Source organism: Dufourea novaeangliae, unplaced genomic scaffold, assembly GCF_001272555.1.
Source record: "Dufourea novaeangliae isolate 0120121106 unplaced genomic scaffold, ASM127255v1 scaffold99, whole genome shotgun sequence".
NCBI lineage: Eukaryota > Metazoa > Arthropoda > Insecta > Hymenoptera > Halictidae > Dufourea > Dufourea novaeangliae.
The window spans coordinates 1540127-1560759 of NW_015373982.1; the positions used below are offsets into that span (position 1 = coordinate 1540127).

Below are 20633 nucleotides of genomic sequence, written 5' to 3' on the forward strand. Positions count from 1 at the left end.
ATATATATATATATATATATAAGGTACAAATAAAAGAAGTAAATATATTTCTTAAGGTTCATCTTTATTTCCGAATTTTCATAACGTACATCTCGTTGTCTGTAATAGAACAATAGACAGACTCCGAATTACCATTTTTCAATAACGATTGCACAAGAATCGAGGTAACGAAAAAGTTTATTTCGGTGCTAAAAACATGGTTCTGCGCAAAGAGCCTCTTACCACGTACGGCAGTACTCGAACTTAATCCGTACCCGTTGTACGAGAGGCAAAGGGTCAAACTTCCCCCTTTTTGTCACGAAGCAATTCGATACACAACTCATAAGGTTGTATCGCTTATCGTCATCCGAGAACAACTTCGCCACCGTGATCAAGTTTCTCGCCGTGTACACGTTACAACAGTGGTGGGCAATTCAGCGCCAGCCAAACTCACCAGCGGGCAACAACGTGCAGCATGCGAGCATATGGCAGTGGTGGGTGAAATGTGTGAATGAGAGCACGTATCTATCATTTTCTTCGCACACAAATATGTCCGTGAATCACGACTCGTGATGTGTCCTGTTTGGCAACCCCTCCACAGGAGTCCGACATCTATCGTATGTCCCGAAGAATGAATATTTCGACGACAAAACGTATGAAACTATTCCGTATGAAGCTTTGAACATCGTACGGAAGATTTACAAGTTACAGAAGAGGGAATTATTTTTATTGTTATAAGTCTGAATAATATTTAAGCCATGTTTTACTGAATTTATGCACATATTGTTACAAATATATTGTAAACTCGTATTTATATATAAGTATTTAAGGCAATTGTTGTGAAATTTATTCAAATACTATTGTAAATTGTGTATTTTCATCAGATTTTTTCAATAAAAAACAGTTAAGTGGTTGGTATGTGTTGTTTATTAAGCAACAGCTTAACTAACAACACTTTCCTAGCACTACGACTATCTCATATTTTCCCATAAATGTCCCATGAATTCCCAAATTTTTCCGGCACTTTTCTGAATCCAAGATGGTGGAAAAACCTGCAAGTTTATGACGCCCTAGTGGGGGCCAGAAATCCCCACAAATTTGCAGGTTTTTCCGCCATCTTGGATTCAGAAAAGTGCCGGAAAAATTTGGGAATTTATGGGACATTTAGTGGCGAAAATTGGAACTAATTCCAAAACTTAAAAGTTTTCAAATTAATTATTTTGTTATTATTTATTGTTTCTTATTACTTTTTTGGTTAATCGAAATTAGGAATAGGAGTGGAGATAGTGCGGGATTAATGAATAACGCATCTGAAGCTAATAATATTTATTTCGGCCGCATATGGCCACCAGTTTATGAAATATATTACCACTTGGTAATATGATCTCAAGTACTAAAATAAATGTTAAATCGTTAATTTGACATATATTTCAGTGATTCTCGATACCAAATAGTAGCAGATCTTTCTTACGTTATTTTTTCCTCTAGTGGAAACTGAGTTTGCTCCTAAGTGTGCAGCGCGTAACCCTTCATCGACGAGTAAGAAAAGGGGTCGTCACGCATTTCCCTCCCGCAGGAATTACGATTTCGTAGGCGATTCAATTTCGCACCTTCGAACCTGGCTGTCTATTTTAAGCAAATCGATTCGCTGCGCCTTCCGATTAATTAAACGCTGTCTTATGTAAATTCGGTGTTTCAACGGTTTCGAAGGAATTTCCCCAGCGTCGAAGCACGGTTCTTCTTGCGTTAAATAAAGGTGGCCCCCCGGTGCCGAGAGAAACGGCGGAGCAACAACCCAACCCGGACCGGTTCGCCAGCGTACAACGCACGCACCTCGTTCGCCACAGTTTTATTAAGAGTACAAATGGTAGACACGATCTAGGACATAAAACGAACCGTCGTAAAGTAATTCACGTATTCGTAACATTAGTTCGTAACATTATCGTTAGACGTAACAGTGTAGACGTAAGTAAATAAAAAGCTCTTTTATGAACAGACACACACACACACACACACATACAGCAGCTCTTTGTAGAACCCTATATAACCTGTCTGGCGTATCTTTTTAATGCTCGTTAATACAGTTCTCGTACAGTGCACGCTCTATTGACTTGTAATGCCTCCTTTAGGTTCCTTTTATGCGACCAGACGACGTGCGCTCGCGCACACACCATACGCACACATCTAATACTCCGTGTCTCTTTTTTTTCTTCTGTAACTCTTTTTACTAGACGTTTTATTGCACACACAAAAAGAAGGGAAAAACATTGAATAGTCGTTAGGATAAATGGTAATGAAAATATCGATGATCGATAGAACGGTTGTATTTTTAGTGCTTGGGCCGCGGGTCTCGTGACCGGAAGTTTACCGACCGAAATAAAAGAACGGTAACAGCCTACACAGCAGCAGAGCGCACGCTTTTCGACGCTTCTATAGGAATCGAGCTAAAAGGCGAATAATTGCGTTATTCTGCGCGCCTCTTCTCTCTTTCTTCGTCCATCTCACGCTGTCTCCTCTCTCTCCATTTTCTTTCAGTCGGTACACCGCCACGCGACCCCACGTAACGTCATTATCCCATTAGGTCGCGACATTACCAGGCTACAACACAGGTTCCTCCCTGTCTCTTCTTCGTCGATAGAGAGAAACGACACACTAACAACGCGTAGCCCCGGTCCACCTAACAACAGGGCGCCGATTTAATTTTATTTGTCGATTAAACGGTAAACGACGCTGCTCGGAAAATTAAATCGCGTAATTTACCAAGCGGCCATTAAAAGCTCATCGGAGGCTTGTTATCGACGAGGAACGGGGCTGCTTTTGTCGTCGATCGAGTTCCTCGAAAATGGCGGAACGGTTCGATTTGCACACACCCCTTAACTACTTGATAATTTGTGTGACCTGTTAGATACAGTCCTTCGCGAATCCGATTCGGTCCCAATGCTAATCACTAGACTGCGGATTTTCATGCAAAGTTACATTTTAAAAATTAATTCAAAAACAAAGATAGGAATTTCCTTCTTCTAACAAGGGAAGGCACGAAAGTGTCCCCCTCCGATTTTGATGAAACTTCGTATGTCTATTAAGCAGTCAAAAATAAGGGATACGTATTTTTGACTACTTAATAGACATACGAAGTTTCATCAAAATCGGAGGGGGACACTTTCGTGCCTTCCCTTGTATCTTATTGGGTCCAGAATAAAATAGAAAAATCGTTGAAACTGATAAAAGCTTTCTGTTTTATTGTATTTCACATACCCCTGTAGGCTATAAATGCATAAAATCCGCAGTCTACTAATCACAGTCACGTTAACCGGTCAGTTTTCTCGATCGAGACGGGGATCTTTCGGTTCTGTCGTGATGAAACAAGGCAGCAGGGCACAGTCATATGAATTGCGCTCCAACAGGTGCCGGGTATCGAGTTCACCAGAGCACCTGATGAAGTACAATTAACATGCAGCCTCCACAGTTCTTTCCACCACCGTTTCCATCCTCCCCCTTCGTCTCCTTGAATCTCTTCTTGTGTACTATTCCCCATGGTGTGGCACATATATACAGAAACACAGGCTGGTTCCGCGACCTGAATTCCTCGCCGGGGAAAAAGACGACGATCCGGTTTCGTTGCAGCACGCGCTACTTCAGGTACCTGACTGACTCGACATTGGCACAGCCTGAAGTACCCGAGTAACGCGTGCTGCGAACGACACGTAGTCACGTTGCTCCGATAGTGTCTCACTCGACGATCCCTGCCGGACATATATGCGGCCCCGATCGGTCCTGTACTGCAGAGGCTGGACATGGGAGATCTAAGGAATACAGAAGGTCTGCGGACCAGTAGTTCCACGTAGGAACACAGGTTCCAGTGACGGAGAAACTCATTATCTAGATAAAAGAGTCTCGAAGAACGAATAAAAGATAACGAAAAATAGTATTTCCTAATTTTTAATCGTTTGAACGTGGAAATTTCAATTTTTATAGTATGATATAGTGCGTCTCCGAGCTATAGTGACTTCGTAAAACAACAGTTCGGATCTTTCGCCCCTTTAAGGGTTTCGGTGGCTGGTTCAGGAACGACCGACGTTTTTCAAGAAGTAGCAAATGATATATTTAGCGATGTGAACCCTCTAGGGTATCACGTAGCATGCCCACTGAGAGGATAACACCTAAAATCACTACAGCTCGGAGAGGCACTATACTTCATTATGAATGAGTCGACATTTGGCGAACAATTATTTAATCTCGTTAACTGCTTAACCCTCACACTGGGGTCACAGTTACCCCACAGTATGTGAATAAACTATTAATTAGTTTAGGTTGAAAAAATTACCGAACAATCTTCAAATAGTGCAAATTAAGAATAAAATGTTTTACAGGTGTTAATTTCAATTTGAGTGTAGTACAATCCATGAAAAATGAGTATTTTTACTTAAAAAATCGTAACCTTTTTAGATTTTCAATATTTACTGATAAAATTTTAGGGATGTTTGTCAAATTTAGCCTCAACTTGCCTTGGGGTTAAACAGACCCCGTGTCACCGTTGAGGGTTAAATACTCCTGCTTTTCACTGAGTATTGTTCGAATAAAATTCTGCCCAATTCTGACAGGTTCTTATTGTCTCTCAATGGTACAAGTCTGAGCAGTCAAATGCATTAATAGCGTATAGACTGAGCCGACGTATACTCGTCAAACAGAAAGAAATTTAACGTAATTTCGATGCCTGGTTAAAATCGATGAAAGCCAGCGGAATGCCATGTGCACGAGACCATGATTCACGATCGCTAGTACCATTGTCGACACGGTTGCTCGGCCGAAAGATCGATGCACGCAACGAAACCGTCCTGTATAGACGTAGAAACAAGAAGCACAGGTAGTGACTACAGTGGAAACTTCCTGGCGATTCGAGGAGCCGATATTAAGTCCCCGAGCACGCTCGATTTGCATTCACGGAAAAAAGTGTCCCGAGTATCGTAACAGATCGACAACAAACCCGAAAACTCTGGGGAGGCCTTGCTAGCCGAGCACGTAGATTTGTCACGGAAGGGTCCAGAGAACAGATGCTGCACCGAGGAGACAGGTAGCCTGGTATCCCTCGAGATTCGTGACGTATCGACCCAAAGGAAACCTCCGTAGGTTTATCTACTAATATTTCACCTGGAACACACGGTCGTATTCACCTTTCAAGTCGATTTGAATATCCTCGATGAAAGATACCCGGAGAAAACGGTCACGGAATATTCTCGAACCGCGAAATGTAAATGTTCCAGGGGAAGTGTGTTTTCTACTCAATCTTGGGGAACGAAGAAAGGACTGGTGTTGAATCGTAAATCAATGAGATAAAAGAGAGAAAAAAAAAAAAACAGAACACAAACGTCCGCCGATATTCAATAACGTAACGGTGAAAAATCTAATCTCGACGAAACTCGTTGCACAACGTTGCACGCGCTCGTAACCGCATTCTGCGCAGTCGAAGGAATTACATATCTTCGGCTCGCGATACATTTCCCAAGCACGACCGGAAATCCGAACTTGTCACGCGAGCACCCGCGTGGCTGCGGCTGGGCTCTGTGTATCGGCGGTTTAATGCTCGCTGGTGAGGGAACACCTGTCACGGAACCTGTCTCTTCGGTCGATATTTCGATCGCATACGATCGATAAGCTCGTGTGCTCGGTTGACCGATCGACAGGAAGGGGGAAACGTTTGGAATACGTGCGGTCGTTTCTGCAAACTATGGCTGATCTCTATAGGACGAGGCACACGGTCAAGAAAAATGATGCAATGAAATATGAAGAAAGAAGGTAAGTGTGTTCAAGTGCGAAAAAAAGACGAAGTGACATAATGTTGTCGTGAAATCGATTGGAAGCTAGAGTAGAAAAGTTCTTGGACCCTACGACTGACCTCTATATGAGGAGCACAGAATCAGGAAAAGAAATGCAATGAATTATGAAGAATAAATGTTTGTTCAAGAGGAAATGAAAGGAAAACAGACAAGAAGTCGGAGTAGAATAATTTTTGAGCCCCATGTCTCATGGTTATTTCCAACGTCGATGGTTATTGTCGATTTTACGAGTCCACTGTATCGTATCACACCGTCCACGGACCATCGACCACCATTTATCCGGTAGCTAAAACAAGATTACAGTCCGCGACCTGTCCAGGCGTCCGAAGACGTAGCAACATTACAGTAAATCCTCGATGATTGTTCGAAGGCTCCTCGGCACTCAACGTTAAATATTCCACAAATTAATGGCCATATGCGTAAAAACAATCAGCGTTACACCTGGGGACCTGACATTCATCGAGGATTTACTGTAGTACGAGTAAAATTGACAAGTTCCTCCGATAAAAGAACCAAGACACGATTCGAAATCGAGCAGGATGTAAATGGCAATTTCCCAAAGAAATGAAAGGAATGGCGTAAGAAATTGAGGATTTGAAAAATCAGCTCCGATGAGTACCCGTCTTGGAAGTTCCTCCGTAAAGCAGCCGCGGCGAATCGTGTGACATTGAAACCTCTGCCACTCTCGTTGGCGGAGGTAAAGGAAAGTCTCTCTGGTCGCCCCCTCTTGTTCCCCTCCCTTGCCCACGCCTCCCTCTTTCGCCGTCCTTCGTCGACGACGACGAGCGACGATAATAGGCCGGGGACCGAGTCGAGGATCGCGGGGCGAGGGGCAAAAGACCCCGATGAATCAAAGCAAAGAAGCCAGACACAGGGTGGGACGACGGACGAAAGAAAAGCGCGACACCGCCGCCGCCGGAACGAGATAAGGGGAAAGGATCGAATGGATCGTGGGCTGCTCGGTGGGGAGAAAAGTCGACGGACGGGGAAGGGGGGGGGAGGAATGGAAGAGGGCAAGGTTGCGAACAAATGGCGGTGAGCAGAAAGACAAGCAATACGAGATACGCGAACGTTGGCTTTTCGTCGGATTTTCATTCGAAGCTCTCCTTGCTCCTATAAATCACATTTCAATTCCTAACCTATATTTTATGTACACTTAGGAACAAACTTGGCTTCCGCTAGGGGAAAATTTGAGGTAGACGAAAGGCCTCCTACCATTTAGTTTTGAGAGTTATTGAAATTTATGCCAAATTAATATTCGGTTTAACATTTATTTCCGAACTTGTCATAAATTTAGTAAGTGGTAGGAGACTTTTCTTCTACGCCACTTTTTTCCCTAGTGGAAACTAGAAACAGATTCTATTCTCATTGGGACAAAGCAGTGTCTGTGTAAAACACGGTAAATCCCCTGAAAAATGACTGTCAAACTGAAGTACCATTCTGGGGCTCTAACGAATGGATCTGTACACCTGACTGTACAAGAATTTGTTGAACAATCTGTTAATTCCTGTGGAATTAATTGCTTTAATAATGATGACTCAATTGTCCTCGCGAAATGTTCTAAGACTCGACGAACATCGTTGTATTATATTCACGAGACGTGTCAGCAACGAGCATCCTGCCTTTGATTAATCGTCACGAACGTTGCAACGGTAATTGATGCGTTATACTCTGAGGTTCCTTCAAACACACGCGAAACCACGATGGATCGGAGAACCGGTTCGTAACCTTTGCACGAGTCTGCAGTGAATCTCTTGTCACAAGCGTTATCGTTTTTTTTTTTTTTTTCGTGAATGTTATCAACCGTAATCTTGGCAGGTTATCTTGTCGGAGCGATGACAAAGTATTTTATCTCGCGTTAAATTGATCCCAAAAGTTCGTGCACTTTTATAACATACATTATAAACTGTATGCTGTGAGAACAGCTAAGATAACGTGAACAACTAGTCCGTAATTATTTGTCGAAATTTCGATACCGATTCGCAGCTCCACCATAGACACTTTCACAGCCGTGTGGCCTTTCGACCACGGGAAAATATCACACTCGCTTGTCGCGTTTGAATACCTCGTTATTTTGTCGGATAATGCATCGATCCATTGTTCACTCGATTCAATGGCATTTCTGCTATCCCTGATTCGCGGCTGTCTGTCTCTCGGTTCCGTCGACGACTTTTCCTGCACCCCTGCTCCTCTAGACATTGTTACCCCGCACATGAAACCGATCGATTGGAATCTCGAGTGGCTTTCGAAAGCTCGATACGAAAAGAAAGAAAATACTGGAACCGTTCTGTCGTAGAAATTACTCGATCGAAGTACACAGATCCGTAGAGAACCGTCCCCGACGATAATTAATCCGTGGTCTCGCCAGAATTTCACTACACACAAGACATCCTGCTATCACAATGAAACCTGCTTTCTACTATTTACGTCCAGTCACAAGTAACTTCCATTATCCTGCTGTTGCCTTTCTTATCGATCCAAGACACACTTTCCAATCAACTTGGAATTTCGTCGAATCCACTGATATATAGTCGAACACGTTGGTTTATTTTTCAAACACCAACCAAGAATCATTATTCCGTATCGTCGTGTCCCACATGTTTAACCCACGCGTTAAACTAAGTCCAGGCGGTGATTCGACACAAAAACGACTGGAATATAAATTATTAATGGTTCCGACACGGAAACTTAAAAATAGAGTCACCTTTGGATGAGCATAGGGAGCGGCCGGTCAGAGGCGTCCATCGGAGCCCGATTGAACAAGAAAACGACGACCCTCCTTCGCCACTCCGTCCGATCGGTACCGGAAGTTCGCGGCGAGACTACATAGGAGGCGAGGTAGCAACCCAGGCCGTGTGGGACGGCTGTCTGTGCGTCGCGTAACGACCGTTAAGAAACTTCCGCCGACGAGTCCGCTGCTCGGATGAGTCAAGATTACTTGGAAAAAAAAAACGACCAGCTTGCGACGTACACCCACGAGCAAAATCGGCTTCCACTAGGGGAAAAAGTAACGTAGGGAAAACGATTTAACATTTATTCCACTACCTGGAATAAATTTACCAAGTGATAGAAGATTTTTCTTCTATGTCGTTTTTTCCCCTAGTAGAAGCTTTGTCTCTCCAAGAGTATCGAACTTGAAGATTTAGCCAGTGGAAACAGCAAGCCATAGACAGACACGATAGCAGAGTCCTATTCGTACGTTTTAATAATCCTCGGTAATCGGAGTTCAATGAAGAATTTCGTGGAAATATATCGAATTCTATACCGTGCTCGATACGGCACACTTCCACGGTTGACCCGTCCCTTGCAAATTGGACTGGCTTTCCGAGAAACGTTATACGGATTGATTTCAGACAGCATTGCTGGCGTAATCCGAGACCGCACAATGGGAACCATGTTTATCCAACCTTCCTTCTCGGCCGACAAGTTCCGTTCTGTACGGAGGAACTAAATGAATCTTTTTCGCCTGCTACTTCTGGTGCTATTGTGAAGATTTTGTTTTTTTTTTTTGCTAATAATACGTAAAATAGAGGGAAGAATCGTATCGCCAGAATAAGACGTAAAATCCTACTTGTATAGTTGAAATATTGAAAATATTCTGGCCACAGACATTTACCAGAGAAGCTGTTATTCCTCGAAGATGGTATACCGATAACCCTCAGCGTCTGAAAGGATTACAGCGGAAAGCCATCCGCACACAGAAACGTACACTTGGAAAATGTAATCCACTAGTGAGCACACACAACTAGTCAAACTGTACCCCCACACACGCCACACATTTCTCGGTTAAAGGACTTACAACGGTTCGCTGAGCAAACCTAACGCTTTCTTTGATATAATTCTAATGAAAACTACGGGGCAAACTGTTACGCTGAGATTCACGATAAGATTGTGTGATTCATTCATGATAAGATTTACGTACATTACCCGTCCGAGAATCGAGCGTTGCTTATTAATTGCCAGGAACGTAACGGGGAATGTTCGCGAATTTCCTAAAAAAAAATAGAGAAAAAAAACATGCCAACTCTGGCGTTGAATATGAACGAGGGATCGGTTGGAATTCGTTCGGCTATTCGCGAAAAGGAAAAATTGATGAAATAACGCGGTGGCTAGAGGTGACTTTGACATGCTCGAAAAAAACTTACGGCACTCGAGGAGCCCGATATCTCGGAGGCGAAATCGCGCTCGAGCGGCCGATACACGCCGTTATTTCGACGATCGTGGCGCGCGGTTGTATTTCCAGAACGCGTTAAAAAAAGAAGGGGAAAAAAGGCTGGGCATAAAGGCAAAAATAACCGCGGTGTTCCCCTCTCGGCGCGCTGCGCCTTGGTTCCCGGTGGCGTGCCCTCCTCGACGTCTCCTCGCTTCTTCCAGCCGACATCTCCTCAAATATGGCGGGCCGATCGCTCCGCAGGATCGTCAGATCGAAATTTATCAAAAAACAAGAAGCCTCGAAAAAGGTTTATCTTCGCCAGAAACTGGAGTAAAATCCACTAAGATTTATTTCGACACGTAGAGAAATAGTTAAACCGAAGGCAAACAAGAGTTGTTGAACGAATGTACAGCGTCGAATGGTATCCCAGTGTGGCCCCTCCCATGCTCTATCTCCGTTTCTTTCTGGTTTCGATGGTGCACACGTCCGCCCGCATTCTTTGGGAATTACGCTCGATGAAAAATTAGCGACTCACACGATCGTCAGAGGAACCATACTGGTGGTGGGTCAGGCCCTCTCCAGATACTCGACGACTATACAACACGCGTTGCACATGTGGGAACGTGTGGCTTCAGGCTATACGCGTCACTGCAAATTAGACGATAGCACAACGATAAGTGTGCCTCCGTACTTACTCGGCCAGATTGAGTCGATGACCCCGACGGCGCACAGATAAGAACGACGACTCGTGCACTGCTCGACACTGTTCGCGACCCGTTATACACTTGATGATCGTGACGAAAAAAAAAAAAAAATTCACGAACCGGCCGTCGTATCGAATCCGTAGCAATATACATATGTGTATCTCGAGATTCACTGGTGTGCTGGGCCTGTAGCGTGTCGCCCGTTCCTATTGGCCCATGGAACTTTCTGTTCTGACCATTGACAATCTTCACTATCCACACACAATGTATGTATGTACGGTTCGTACACCTTGCCGTTAACGAAATCGATACTTTCCATTCTTGCGATCGTACATTATATAAACGTTTGCAGTCTCATCGTGTGTCTCCGTCGATGGTGGGCGTGTGAGAAGGTATGTCGAAGAGACTCGTGAACAAAGATCGAGTTGAATTTCCAATCATCGTAGAAAATTCTCGACGAAACGAACATCTCTCTATGTCTCGTAACTGTTCAACTTTATCGAAGTTCGGTGAACGATCCGACAAGAGGACGATTCTCACTGCCGAAGTCCACCAGGGGCGAGCACCGCGCGGCTATAAAAGCAATACAGCGTGAAATTTACGCGACAGCAAGGAAGAGAAGCGGCGGAGGGGCCCCCCGTGTGTCTGCCCTTGAAAGTTTTCGTCTACGTGCCTGACCCTCTTTACACGGCACTGAACCGAACTGTCCTTGACGGTCGGAACGGTTCAACGATGGCCAGAGCCCGGCAGCAGCGGGGCGAACTACGGGAGTAGACCTTAAGCCCGAAACCTGCTGGAATATTGGTGGGGTCCTTAACGAACCATGGAGAAGGATGGTGGGGCGCGAGAGGAGACTAGTCGGCGCCACTGGACCCATCCTGCACGGACGGACGCCCGTACCCGATTGTTCCTCCGATCTCACGAATTTCAAGGCCGTCCACGCGAAACCGGCTGCGCGAAAAAGGAGATCTCTAGGAATCTTCCTTCCTTTCTTCCTTTCCTCTCCATCCTTCCCCCTCGACGGTCGGCTCGTCTCTTCCCCCTTCTACGTGCGCGCGCGCCGCGCACACTTCTTTTTTTTTTTTTTTTCACAACGACGGTTGACGTCATCGGGATTCGCATGCCATTTCCGTTGGCTTTGTCCAGATACGTTTCTACGTTGGCACCGAAGAGAGACCCACAGAGAAATGTAATCGTGGGCAACGTTGGCGAATCGTTTTTACCATTTTATTTAGGAATCGTACGCCAATTAGATCTCGGACGGATTGGAATTCCTCGAAAGACCTCGATAACCCTGATACAAATTTTCGAGGATAATTTTAAGAGAATTAATATGTAGAACGTGTTCTATCCAGTAACGATCAGACCAGTACGAGCCGACCAAGCCCAGAAGACCAAGATCGACATCGACGACATTCCAATTAGATGTTCACTTGAAACTCGTTCTATCTACGTACATCCTGAACGCATCGGTTACAGAACGAGGCTTCTGTACGTGTTCAGAGTACACGCTCACGTGTATCGGTACACAAGAATGTAATCCGAGGAAAGAAACGCACTTTATTCTGGTCACGCTGTATATGTAGTTGTCCTGCATTCTTCGGAAAGTTACGTGGTCTCTGAATGGAGGCTAGGTACACACAGTCGATCGATTCGGCGTGTAATGCTCGTTCGAAATAAATCGTACGCGAACTAACCGAAGCTATTTTAGCGATCAAAACGAAAAAAAAATCCCAAAAACGTGAAACTTTTACAAACTCCAATCTACCCTCGACCGATCTCGGGCCCAAAGCTAGGCCCCGAAGTGCGAGCTCAAGGAAACTGAACCGGCAGAACTGGTCCCGGTGCAAATACGGTCTGCTCCAGTCTGCATACCAGTGAAATACTTTCCTCGGTTAACGAGAATTGGCGGTCAGGCCACCAATCGGAAAATCCTGGCATCAGCAATCTCTCTCTCTCTCTCTCGTTGAAACCACGAATCGGCAAACCGACACGATGGACGTGGAAAGCAGCTGCCGTTGTAGAGACCGAATAGGAGTGGGCACATGTACACAGTTGCTTAAAGAGGGACAGAGACAAGAGACAGGGAGGAAGAGAGATAGGTTCACCACCACGAAATGGAAGATTTCCCGATGACCACCACCACCACCACTATACGCCGGTGGTGTCCGGTAATGGATGAAACGTGGAGAAGAGGCAAAGCGAGAAACGATGTGTATGGGAGTGTACGCTCGTCGGCACGTAGAACTAACGGGGAGCGATAGAGACGGAAAGCGGGTATGCGCGACTGGAGTGTGAGAGAGATAACGATGTTCGAGACACGACCCGCCGCCGGTAGTGCAGGAGGGGGGCGCAGACAGGGGCGGGGCACGTCGCGGAGGGCCCCGCGATCGAGGGAAGGAGGCAGGAGGATAAGAGGGGGGGAGAAGGGTGCCTAGCAACAGGCCTGCCGGCAGCCGGGCAGAGCACAGCGTGATTAAATAAAACCAGCGTCGGGCACGGCGACCCACCAGGCGTTGACATCAGCACGGCGCGGCACACATGTACACAGGAGAGGCCTTTTCGAGTGCCCGTGAGAGAGACTAACGCGCGAGTCCACGCACCGACACACAATCATCGCCGCGGCATACGTACCACGAGGCCGTCCCGGTACCGAACGAACGCACGTTACAACTGGCGAATTCCCTCGTCCCACATGACTGACTGACTGACTGACTGACTGCTGACTACCGCCTGCCCTTTTCTAAGCTTTCAATTCTAACCGGGCACATCGCCCTTTACCGGGTCTATGATTAATTTACAAGCCTCACTCGGTTTACTCCAACTGGAAACGATACGGTAAGATCGTGGTAGACTCTTGACTAACGACTCCTACGGATACCAACGGATGCTTTCAGAAGTTAATACTGATAGAAGTATCGTCGACGTTGAATGGAAACAGAGAAATCATTAAATGTGACTTGAAATAGGTTCGACCCCACTCCTGAGTGAGTATTCTGTCAATTCTTTTGTCCGTACGCCCGAAATTCGAGCACTCTCGCTCGGGATCGACTTAACGTCTATGTTGTATTCTTGCGGCAAGGTCGAATCATTCTGAGCTGGACGTAATACTTGACAGTTACGAGATGATAAAATGGAGACAAATGAAGTGCTCATAATTTTCGAGTCGACTGCTTTATGGGTTTTGACGGCCGCTATTGACACATTCGAGATTAAGTAACAGCTATAGAAGTCAACGTAGTATAAAACGAGGCGCGTATCTCTTATTAAATGAAACTTTCCGAACTTGGGTTGTAACTTTCTGAAATTGAGAATTGCAATTTCATTTTAAATTTTCGAATCACTGGAAAATGAGTTACTGAATAACGTGGTCGATCGAGCACGCACCTTTTGACGAAGATTGACGCAGTCGACCACTTAACCTTATATAGTTTCGACGTCAGACGTGTAAGAAGAGGAAAATAATTATTTAGACATCGGTCGGAACGATTACGCGTTTAATAACTTGGCATATGTTCACGGGTGTAAACGAGCGGTAATACACCCAGCCATGACAGACATACGACACGTGTCAAAGACAATCTATTTTCATACTGAATTTTAACCACCCGCGTCTCTTGTCTGCTTCGTGTCCTTATTGTTTTTCCGTTTGAAAACCAACAGACGAGATACCGAGACCATTGACGATAACAGACGACTATTAAAAGAACTCGAACCAAAATTAACGAACAGACAAAAAAAACGTCAATAAAACCTCTCGAATTCACTGTGTTTAGTTCCCACAGCTGCAATAACAATGTTCTGCCGGAAATCTGTTTTAATGACGACTAGGGTCTTTGTAGCAACCGTTACTACTCGGGTGAATATTCGAGAAATGGAAAATTCAAAAGAATATCGAGTACGTGGGAAAAAAAACGAAATTGCGGGGGTACAAGCCTTTATCAATATTCGGGACGAAAAAACATTTTCCCGTTACATATATATACATATAGGCGGGTAATTTTAATTAACGTTTGAAACCTCTAATATACAATACTCTTTTTGAGAAGAAATTTCGCGTTTGTCGTCTATATAACGATCCTTTGTTAAATTTAAAACGTTATGTAAAATCAGCGTGCGATAAATAGTGCGTCTGCGAACGAAGAACGCGATTGATAAAAAATGTTTTCGACGGAGAGCAAATGGGAATACCCAAGAGACGAAACGACCGTCAATCCGTGTCGAGCGTGATCGAGTAGCGAAATAACGTTCCTCATTCGACAGGCTCCTTTTCACCATTCCGTATTTTGTTCAAACCAAAGGAGGAATCAGAAAACTTAAAATAAGAACGAGCTTACAATTTCGAGCATGAATCAACATCAAGCTGTTGACGCTAAAAATAAGCTCCGATTGACGGTATAGTTGCAGGAGTGAGGAAAAATAAAATTATCGCTACGAAACGATACGGTGGACCCTCATCTTTGCGAATACACACGAGTTTTCATTTGGTTGCGTGAATATACGAAACTACAATGAAATGGAAATTTTTTAAATATTTAACAAAGAATTCAATTATCTTCAATCTAACAGTACTAATGACGAACGAAATCAGTTCCATCGTATCACTCATTTTCCAAAATGTAACTACGAAAATTTAAATTTGTATAAACGTCCATAGTTTACCGATGACTCTACAAGGATAATACATAAATACATGTTTTTAGTATCACCAATATGCAAAATATGGCGATACGCGATTTGAAAAGATCCATAAAAATTGTAAGCTCGTCGCAATTAAGGAGAAAGAAAATTAAAAGAAGAATTTACCTGTATCTCTGAGGTGCACGTGGTTCGTCTCTTCCGGTGGTTCGCGAGAACGAGGTTAGCCAGCCGGTGGCGCACACTGTTACCCGCAGGGACATTTCCTTGTCAGTTTTTTTTTTTTCGCCACATCGATTGAACCGCGGATTTCTTCCGTCGAATTATTCGTCCGACATCACCAAAAGAAAAAAAGAACTTGTTCTGCCATCGATCACTTGACTGTCGACTCGAGTCGACCGAGAATTGAAAAGGTCGCATTCGGTGTTTCGTAAGCCTGGACCCGCGGAATGCGGCGCAACCGGCGTAAGCCCAACGCGTACGCGTGACAGTCGCGTCTCGAAATTATTTTTGACGCGACTTCTACCCCCGCGTATGCTACGAGGCCGGCTGCTCTCCGTTCTTATTTCATTCTCTCTTTTTTTCGCCTCCCTCTTCCCTTTCGACTCTTCAACTACGCGTGTTGTTTCACCATTCGTCAAACCTTCCACAGAAAAACGCCGAGGCGATCGGCTTATTTTCGCGCTTATTCTTCTCTCTTCGCCGCGTTTTCTCGCTCATGCTTTCAACTGAGAAAGACAAAGAAAAAAGAACTGTGTCTACGAAACGCGATCTAGGTGATACGAAATGAACTTGTCAAACGTGATAACGTCCCGACGATGAATTTGCAAAAATAAATACGTAATTAGTAACTTTGACCGAGAGTACCCATAGGACATTGTTAACTTTCCTGTTCCTCCTACGCAGTCCTCTGTCGGATATCGCACACAGTCGCAAAAACACGCTCTCTATCTCGTTCATGACCCGTGGAAATGGCCGCGCGTATTTAACCACGTCACCAAACACACTCGGCAATTCGCTCGCATGCCGCCACCCGACATACGTGGCAGCTGGGCGAACGGATACGATGCACACTTACAAATAACCCCGGGGGGGACTTTCGGGCGAGGAGGAGGCTTGGGCTCCCGCCGCCGGTTCACGATGGAACACATTCAAACACATTGTAACACGTTGTGTTGCGTGGAGAGAAGGATCGCGCTCGAGATCCCGAAAATGAATTTCCGTGCGAACAACGAAAAGTACTTACGGAAGAAACGTGGAGACTAGATTACCAAGAGAGAATCGGGGGATGCGATACGAGATGAACGAGACGAAGGAAAAAAAAAACGAGCGAGCGAAAAGCAGAGAGAAAATAGCGTGGAGATTGAATCGGTGGACACACAGAGAACGAGCGAGCGAGTGAGAGAAAGAGAGAGAGAGAGAGAGAGAGAGAGAGAGCAGAGAACGTCCGATTCGAGAGCGAGCGGCAGAACGATGTGCGAAAATACCTCTTTCACGAACAGCCGGCGACGAACTGGCCGATTGGCCGTTGCACGAAGCGCAAAACTGCCGGTCTCTCGCGGCGCGACGCTACTACCCGTCCTGCACGATGTAGACCCCACGCACCGGCCGGCACCCCGATCCTAGACGAGCGTGCACGAGCCCGATCGGAGCTAGCCGAATTCGACCGGAAGCCCTCCCGTACCGAGAACCGCCGAAGCGCGTCGAACCTTTGTACTTTCCGCCCATCTCATCGGGAATTCCTGTCCGGAATCGCTACGGTCGATCCTTTATCCGTGCGCGCAACCACCACACGGCCCTGCCTCTACGCCGAGAACGTCTCTTGGCCGTAATACACGACCCTCTCTCTATGTCTTTAGCTACCGACCACGACGATCCATCGATATTTTATTTCATTCTCCCAATCAGTATGCATACTTCCGTTTCCTTTTAAAAATAGTACACACCAGAAGAAACTATGGAAAGTTCACTTGTACGGTAAACGTTCGGAAGTACAAGCGTCTGTTTTTGAGTTTCTGTTCTCCGAAACGGTGCAAAATGTTTGGAGCACCGGAAGCAGCTGCTCCGAATACAATCTCGAGTCAACATAACCACCGTTGACGTAGGAAACATTCTGATTTTTGGGGTACGTTTTTTGCGCCAGTTTTTTCGCCGAATATTTCTTGCGTGCATTCGTTCGCGTCTGGTAATTTGCTGTGCAATATTCCGTGGAGAACGTGCAGTTGCTTTACGGGAGATCTTTGCGCTTAATGCCGAATCTATCGATCAAGGAAATTGTTACGATGCAACGCGCACACTCGAGAGGGCTCGGTTTCGTGAGCACTAATACTTGCGAATATTCGGAGGACTTTCCGCAGTACACGTAAACGTACACGTACGGGCATGCACACGAAACTTTGGTCGTTATTACGGGATCTTGTGCAATTGGAAGCGGCCAGAACCGGTAGCTTTTTGCTTTGTAGAAATTGCTACGCCTACGACAGAACATCGCATGTCTTCATTTTTTTCCCGTCCATTATCCGAAAACCATGTAAGAGGTCACCGGTAAATTGTATCATATAATTACAGAAGATTGTCAGAAGCCTTGATCCTTCAAGGACTCTGTTCGCGAAAGCAACAGAAGTATGCAAAATGACCGGGTGTCCAATTATCGGTAAGATTTCCAAGTGGTCCGAGATCCAACGTAAACGGAAATATAAGCGACGGAATAAATAATATAAAACTCCTTTATCGTACAAGGATTGGTGAGTTTAAAGAGAGACATGAAGGATCAAAACGCTTTTCAGACAAGTGTTGGTTAATAAACCGGCCAATAAAGTCCTGAAGATTTTTCGTTAACATCTCCGACTTGATTGCTACAAAGGAATTCTTTGTTTCGCGAACAGTAACCGGCAACGATCGCGCCCGCGGATTAACGAACGAGGAGACGTTGACTTCCCCCATTTCCCCTTGCAACTGAATTCATTGAACGCTGAAGCGTAACAAACGCAACATTATAATTGTCGATTCAACGACAATTAAACAGACACGTGGTTAAGGCACCGAATACACATATTTCGTAGGACTTTGACAAAACATCCAATCATCTTGGAGAGAATCGTGAAGAAAATACGCGTATAACAGTACCGGGGTGGGGTTAATTATTCGTCCCGTTGACCTTAGAGCAATTAATCGTCTTGAAGCAATTTACCCGTAATTCCAATATCTTAACCGTTACCCGTTTCTGCGTACCTAGCTACGCGTCCCGATGAAATTTCGTCGAGTAAACCACTGAAAACTCTACTCAGACATCGTTCACAGGTATCTAAACCCGTGCGATCCCAATTGACGAAAACATCTTAAGACGACCGAGGCAGGACCAAGACGTTCGACATCTGTCCCGAATCCGTTTCCACTTTGATCTACGGGACAGTCCATCTAGCGGAGCAAATGGAAAAAGGAGGGGCTGCAGTGGTAGCGGGATTTTTGACTGGATCGCGTGGTAATTTCATTTGGATCGTCGCAATTTGAGAAACCAGGTGGGTACGTACACACATATATCGTTTGATGAGCATGGACTGCGGCGGCAGAAGTGCAGAAATGGTGATGGAGAAGTACGGGGGGAGGGCTGGAAGAGGAAAAGTGAAGGGGAGGGGTCAGGATGACTGGAGGCAGATAGGTGACAAGGGGATGGGCCTGTGGTGGGGACGTGCATGGAGAATGATCGAGAGAAAGCGAGAAAGGGAACGAACGGACGACGGGAAGGAAAGAAAGGGAACAGGGAGAAACGAAGAGCGGAGAAAGAGAACGATAATTTCCCGTGGAAGGGGCACGTGGGAGAGAAGCAGAAAGAGGGAGGAAGAGGGAGAGAAAGAGAGATAGAGAGTAAGAAAGAGGGAAGAGGGAGAGACTGACTGGGTCCTTCACCCGAGGAACGAACTGCTGCTGCTGCCACTGTTGGTGGCTGCTGCTGCTTGCGTTTTGCTCGCCATTGCTGGACTATTTTCCTGCCAGTCTGCTCCGGGTACGATTATTATCGTACTGATCTGGCACAATGCACCGAGCATTACATGCAACCGTCCCGTACACAGCCAGCCCGTTATCCAGGTTTCGACACCGTGCGACAGAGAACTACTGCATTCCTGATTAAAGTTTCACGCTTATTCCACTAACGACAGACACACACCGTAGGCTCCCTTTTGGCCAGTGGCTTATCCAACCGGGGCTCATGTCGTAATTACTCGACCAGTCAAATATCAAGGCTGATCTAAATACGGATATTTGCTAGAATGCCCAACGGTGGATAATGTTTCGTCGCTGGTCACGATGACCGATGAGAGAACACAAATAGTTCCTTCGGGGGCGCGCAAGACAGGTTCTTCGTTTCCGAGAAACGATCGACCTCCCGTAGGAAGATTAAAGACTTATGCAAACACGTCTGTACGCCCGTTCAAACGATAGGTCCGTACAACGCCGTCCATAGAATCCGTCCGAGTAAAGCTGTCGCCGCGGTAAGAGATACCGACGAGTTCCACGGAGCGGGAAATACTGCCACCCCGTGCTTCGTGGGCTACGTAGTGGTATCGTGGTTCTGCTTTCTTAAGCGACAGGATTCGTTAGAGTACCAAGGATACGGTCTGATCGTTAATAATGGAACTGTACGTACACCGGTTGAATATCGAGAAATATATATCATCGTGCCGTGGTACAGACTCCTCTCGATTATTGTCTGGCTTGTTCTACACGATTATTGTCCAGCCGTCATCCCCACCACTGGGAGGTAGGCCGTGGAACCTGTCAAGCGCATGCTTTGTTGCCGAGGAATAACCCCCCACCCCCGACCGGTTGCTCTTTGATCGTGGTTCTAGGTCGATTTTCCAGCGAGCACATCGAAAAGAAACACAGGGCAATCTCGTTGATTGGTTAATGGCAATCAAAGCTGAAATTTGTATATTAGGCAATTATTTGCCCTGCAGTCTGGCTATCACTCGGTGCGCCATATTGCGGCGCGGTGTACGCCAATCGATCTAGGTGTATGTTTCAATTCATCTGCATGGAAACCGCATGCTTTCGCGAGAATATCCGACACGGTATATTGCCAATTAATTCTAGCGATGTAAACAACGGTGAATCCTTTGCGACTCGATTGCTTCGAAAGCTCTTCACTTCTCAAAAAAGAAGAGGGAAAAAAATCGATTTCTTTCACCGAGGATATACTGTCCCTAAATCTTTCTTCTGGTATCCCTCGTCTATTTTTGGAACCTCGTGTGCAAACAAAATTCGCAAAACGATTCTCGTCTTTTTTCTTTCCCCCTGTTCGTATTTTTTTTTTTTTTTTTTTTTTTT

General features: G+C 45.5%; 1 protein-coding gene across 1 annotated transcript in view; it reads left to right on the plus strand.

Annotated features, from left to right (window-relative positions):
- Positions 1 to 18664, plus strand: part of LOC107187305 (histone acetyltransferase KAT7) — a 48009-nt gene extending 29345 nt beyond the window's left edge. The window contains exon 13 of the mRNA XM_015575375.1: positions 18609 to 18664. Coding sequence (XP_015430861.1) covers positions 18609 to 18650 — 42 coding nt within the window. The 3' untranslated portion in view covers positions 18651 to 18664. The remainder of the gene's footprint in view (positions 1 to 18608) is intronic.
- The last annotated feature ends 1969 nt before the right edge of the window (positions 18665 to 20633 follow it).